The 4,025-nt window shown below is 38.8% G+C and overlaps 1 protein-coding gene across 2 annotated transcripts; it reads left to right on the top strand.

Annotated features, from left to right (window-relative positions):
- The first annotated feature begins 250 nt into the window (after window positions 1–250).
- On the top strand, window positions 251–3,749 carry si:ch1073-416d2.4 (coiled-coil domain-containing protein 42 homolog). 2 transcript variants are annotated; one of them, XM_057343786.1, is made up of 9 exons: window positions 251–375; window positions 470–515; window positions 623–799; window positions 964–1,121; window positions 1,239–1,321; window positions 1,409–1,578; window positions 1,826–1,936; window positions 2,462–2,578; window positions 2,663–3,749. In XM_057343786.1, exons 1-9 carry the CDS (start codon window positions 269–271, stop codon window positions 2,789–2,791), a joined length of 1,098 nt encoding a protein of 365 aa, XP_057199769.1. In that variant the 5' UTR covers window positions 251–268; the 3' UTR covers window positions 2,792–3,749. The 2 variants fall into 2 exon arrangements, with proteins under 2 accessions (XP_057199769.1, XP_057199768.1); XM_057343785.1 differs by having other exon boundaries at window positions 1,239–1,578.
- Window positions 3,750–4,025: the final 276 nt, after the last annotated feature.

Genomic DNA, 4,025 nt, shown 5'->3' with positions numbered 1-4,025 from the left:
TGAAAGATTACACGTGCTCTCGGTGTTGGGTTACTCATCATTTGTCAGACTAACCCATTCTGAAGAACACAAGTGTCATTTAATGTGAAAAACGCCCTTCTGCGCAGACTGATATAACATCAAAGTATCGCGAGAGCGATTCGACGTGTCAGCAGCGGAACGTCACGACGCTTTTCTGTTGTGTTCGTTGCGGTTACCTAGCAACATCTGAGTAGCTTCTCAGCTTTTACGCGTTTTCTTCTGTCGCTTCTAAGCCGCCAAAGTAAATATGGATCTAATCTCTTTACCTGTTCTGACAAACGAAGACTCACATAAAAAGCTGAAAGTAGAAAACAGAAGGAAAAACATCTTTGTTACGCAGTTGGACGAGCTCGGGTAAGTTATAGATTTTTCTGTTTTAATATGATGATGTTTCATTAGTCTAATGAAGATAAAAGCACACTTACTGTTACTGTTGTGTTTTCCACAGAGAGCAAAACACCGAACAGATGAAACACATCCCTGTGATAACAGAGGTATGACTGCGTGTGTGTTCTAACATGTCTGAAGGCGTTGATGAATCAACACTGTGCTGTGTTGCAGTGGGATATACAGTATGCTCTTTATAAATGTTCTTCTGTAGTGTTCTAGCGGGATCCTGGAGACAGGCGTGAACACACTGCAGTCAACACTGCTGCTGAAGAAACAGGTGGAGATGATCGACGCTCACAGAAAACTTCTGGACAAACGACACCAGTTTAAACGCGTCATGCAGATCCTGCAGCAGAGAAGAGCAGATTTACAACACAAACAGCTGGAGGTGAATCCCCACACAAACAAAACAACAAAAACACGGCTGTATGTGACGCTCCAGCTACTGAAACACCGTCTGATCAATGATCACATGACACTACAGACTCTTCACTGAATATGGTTCTTTTACGAGAGTCCCAGATTCTAAAAACATGATTCTTTCTTGTCCAGACAAAACAAAGGGCAGCGAAATTTGAGAAATTTGTAGAAGAGAATGAGATAAAACGTCGGCGTGCCTTGAAGAAATTCCTGCAGGAGAAACAGCAGAATGAGTGTAAAGAAAAGGAGAAAGCTGAACTCTCGACACAACTGGAACAATTGCAAGCAAGGTGACTGAACAAAGACAAAGAACCTTTACACTCAGACATTCAAAACCCAAGACGTGTAAAGGAATCTCATTACATGTGTTTGAACCATGTTTCAGTTGTGTGTTATCAATTCAACAGGCGACTTTATTTACAAGAGAGGGTGAAGAAATATAAGATTTTTGAAGAGTTCCTGTTGAAGGTTCTTCAGGTACTTCCAGACAGTAAGTCCAGACGTGTGATGAATGCGTGCGTGCGTGCGTGCGTGTGTGTGTGTGTTGAGTGTTTCATGTGGTTTGAATCTCATGCAGACTATCTAGGCTATGGAACAGATTTAGTGACGCCAATAATCAGACGTCATGAGACGCTGTCCACCTCACGCCAGGAGCTTCTGCAGCAGTTAACCTCTCTGACGGAGGAGCTAAAAACAAAGCAACACCACCTCGACGCTCTCAAGCAACAACACAGCACATACAAACTCGTATGGCACAAACACTATGATACACTTTTATCACAGTGTAAACACACTGGAGCACAACACGAGATGATGATGATCTAATCTTTCTGTGCTAGAACACAAACAACGTCCAGCAGAAGCATCATCCATGTGACATAACCCTTCAAGAATTCATGACCCTTTATTAAAGCAAACACTCAGAAACGCAGCCCTGAGCTGACCTCTGTAAACACAGATTATAAATGTGATGTGTTTCTTATTCTTGATGTAGATGAGTAACCAGAAGTTAACAGAACTGCAGACACAGTTGGATGAAATAAAGGAGAAGAGGAAACAGCTGGAGATGAAGCTGCAGATGAGTGTGGGTCAATCCAGAGATCAGGTCTGTAAACACCTCCCTCAAACAACACAACTCTAACAGGTGTTAGCGGTGTTATTCATTTCACAGCGAAACATGACTTTAGGCACAGATTTAGTCGTAAAGCGTGCTTACGCAAAAACATTCCCATTTATATTTATAGTGTTTAGCGTCATGTCAGGGTCTGAGCAGACGTACGCACTTTTGCCTGTCCGAGACGAGTGCTGCGGGTTTTTGGAAATTGCTGCTTGGCAGTACATGCGTTTTCTGTGCGTTGGTTCTATGAATGACACGACCGCACTTTGAATCAAATAAGGATGGTTTCTACACAACATTTTATAAACGAGACCCCAGGTGTGCCATGATGGCGAGTCAACTTCTAAGAGTCAACTGTTCTAAGAGCTTAGATCTGTTCTCAAACAGACTTCACGAGTAATGACTTCTACATGATATGAAACGCTCTGCTGTCGGCCGTTTGTTCAGATGTAATGTTATGAAGCACATGGCCTGGTTTAGTGTTGTGGTTTATTCATGTGAATGGTGTGACAGGTGGAGGAGATGGGCAATATTTTCATGGCTGTAAGGAATCTTGGAGAGCAGTGTTCTCTGAATCACTATGGACCTTTAGATGTCATGGACACGATGACTATGATGGACATGATAAAGGTATGACAGCACTAGTTGCACTAGGTAGTTGACTCCTGCATGTGAAACATCATGAAGCATCTTCTTCTTCACACGCTTTTAAAGGAGTACATTATGGAGAAAGCAGACCTGGAGAAAAGAGCCATGAGACTCCCAGACGCCAGTTCAGGAACACCAGGAAAAAAAGCTTCCAGTAAGAGCAGCAGCAGACCAGCACTGAAGATCCCTCAGTAGTGACCCACAGAAATCACCACAATACATTTTTACAACTATATTTTTATCATTTCTGTGTGATGTTGTGGATCATGGGATATCCTCACGAAACCACTGAAACATCATGGCAGTAAAGATTTTAATTATAAAACATATAACTCAGTAACACAAAAATTTTGTAGTCTACCGCACACAAAGCATCATTTTTACATAGTAATGAATTATTTCTGTACAGTATTTTATTGTTTTTTTTCTGCTGGAATTCTCATTACCCTAACGGTAATTTAACAGAGTCAAATTAAAACATTCTGAAAAGAACAATTGGATGTACTACTTGATGTTCTCAAATGACAAAAAAATATAATTTATGTATAATAAAAATGTAAGAAATAGTGAAAGAAAGAAGAGTCCCTGACTGATATTCTCATCCTCCGCAACAATTTAAATGACTGTTTACACACATGCCAAAATATTTACATTAAGTTAGATTTTATGTTAAGAAACACATCTGCCAGTGCCTCTCAAATGGCTACCATGTTAACAGATGACTGACTAAATTGATCAAAAAACTTAGTATTCTCTTCATTCTCATTACAGATACAGGCTGTTTTATGTATTTAGAAAATTGTTACATGTATATTTTTCTAGTAAAATTTGATGTCTTATTATCCATTTATAAAAACCTGTTCGGGCATCATGACTTTGCTTTTTTTTCATCTTAACATGCTATGGGATTGACTGTTTTAAAAGGTTACTTTATACTTATTTTTTGTTTAAAGTCAAATTTTATTAAACTGACTGTTAAAAGTTTTTTCATTAATGCTTTTAAACACATCATACCTTGTTTTTTAAGTGTTTTTAAGGAAATCATGTTTGACATCTTGAAAGCAAGATTTCACGAGAATCACCCAGATGCACAATTTGGTCATTCATTTGGAATTTCAAACATGCTAATAAATCTATAATCCAGTGTGCTTCATTGGTTTCCTATTTGAAACTCTTTGAAATTGTACACTTGTTTTTGTAAATTGTAAACCCTGATAAGATTAGACATAGAAAAATGGAGGAAACTTATAAAATGAAACAAAATGAATTTATTTTCAGAAGTTACAAATAGAAATTTTGTTTTAAATTTATTTTGAAATAATTGTCCAGTCATTCTCTTGCACTGGACATGACGCAGATGTGACAACAGCGCCACCTACGGACACACCCTGAGATTACATCATTTAGCTATATTGAATGCCATAAAGAT

Source organism: Triplophysa rosa, linkage group LG10 (genome assembly GCF_024868665.1).
Source record: "Triplophysa rosa linkage group LG10, Trosa_1v2, whole genome shotgun sequence".
In the NCBI taxonomy this organism is placed as follows: domain Eukaryota; kingdom Metazoa; phylum Chordata; class Actinopteri; order Cypriniformes; family Nemacheilidae; genus Triplophysa; species Triplophysa rosa.
Note: the sequence above shows the minus strand (reverse complement) of the source record. Positions and strands in the feature narration are given on the sequence as shown.

What these genes read in the sequence shown, in the direction of transcription:
- si:ch1073-416d2.4 (XM_057343785.1), top strand. Translation starts at nt 269, where the DNA reads ATGGATCTAATCTCTTTACCTGTTCTGACAAACGAAGACTCACATAAA. An exon ending in ACATCCCTGTGATAACAGAG is followed by an intron (nt 516 to 622) that starts GTATGACTGCGT and finishes GTTCTTCTGTAG; the next exon opens with TGTTCTAGCGGGATCCTGGA. An exon ending in CTGGAACAATTGCAAGCAAG is followed by an intron (nt 1,122 to 1,238) that starts GTGACTGAACAA and finishes TCAATTCAACAG; the next exon opens with GCGACTTTATTTACAAGAGA.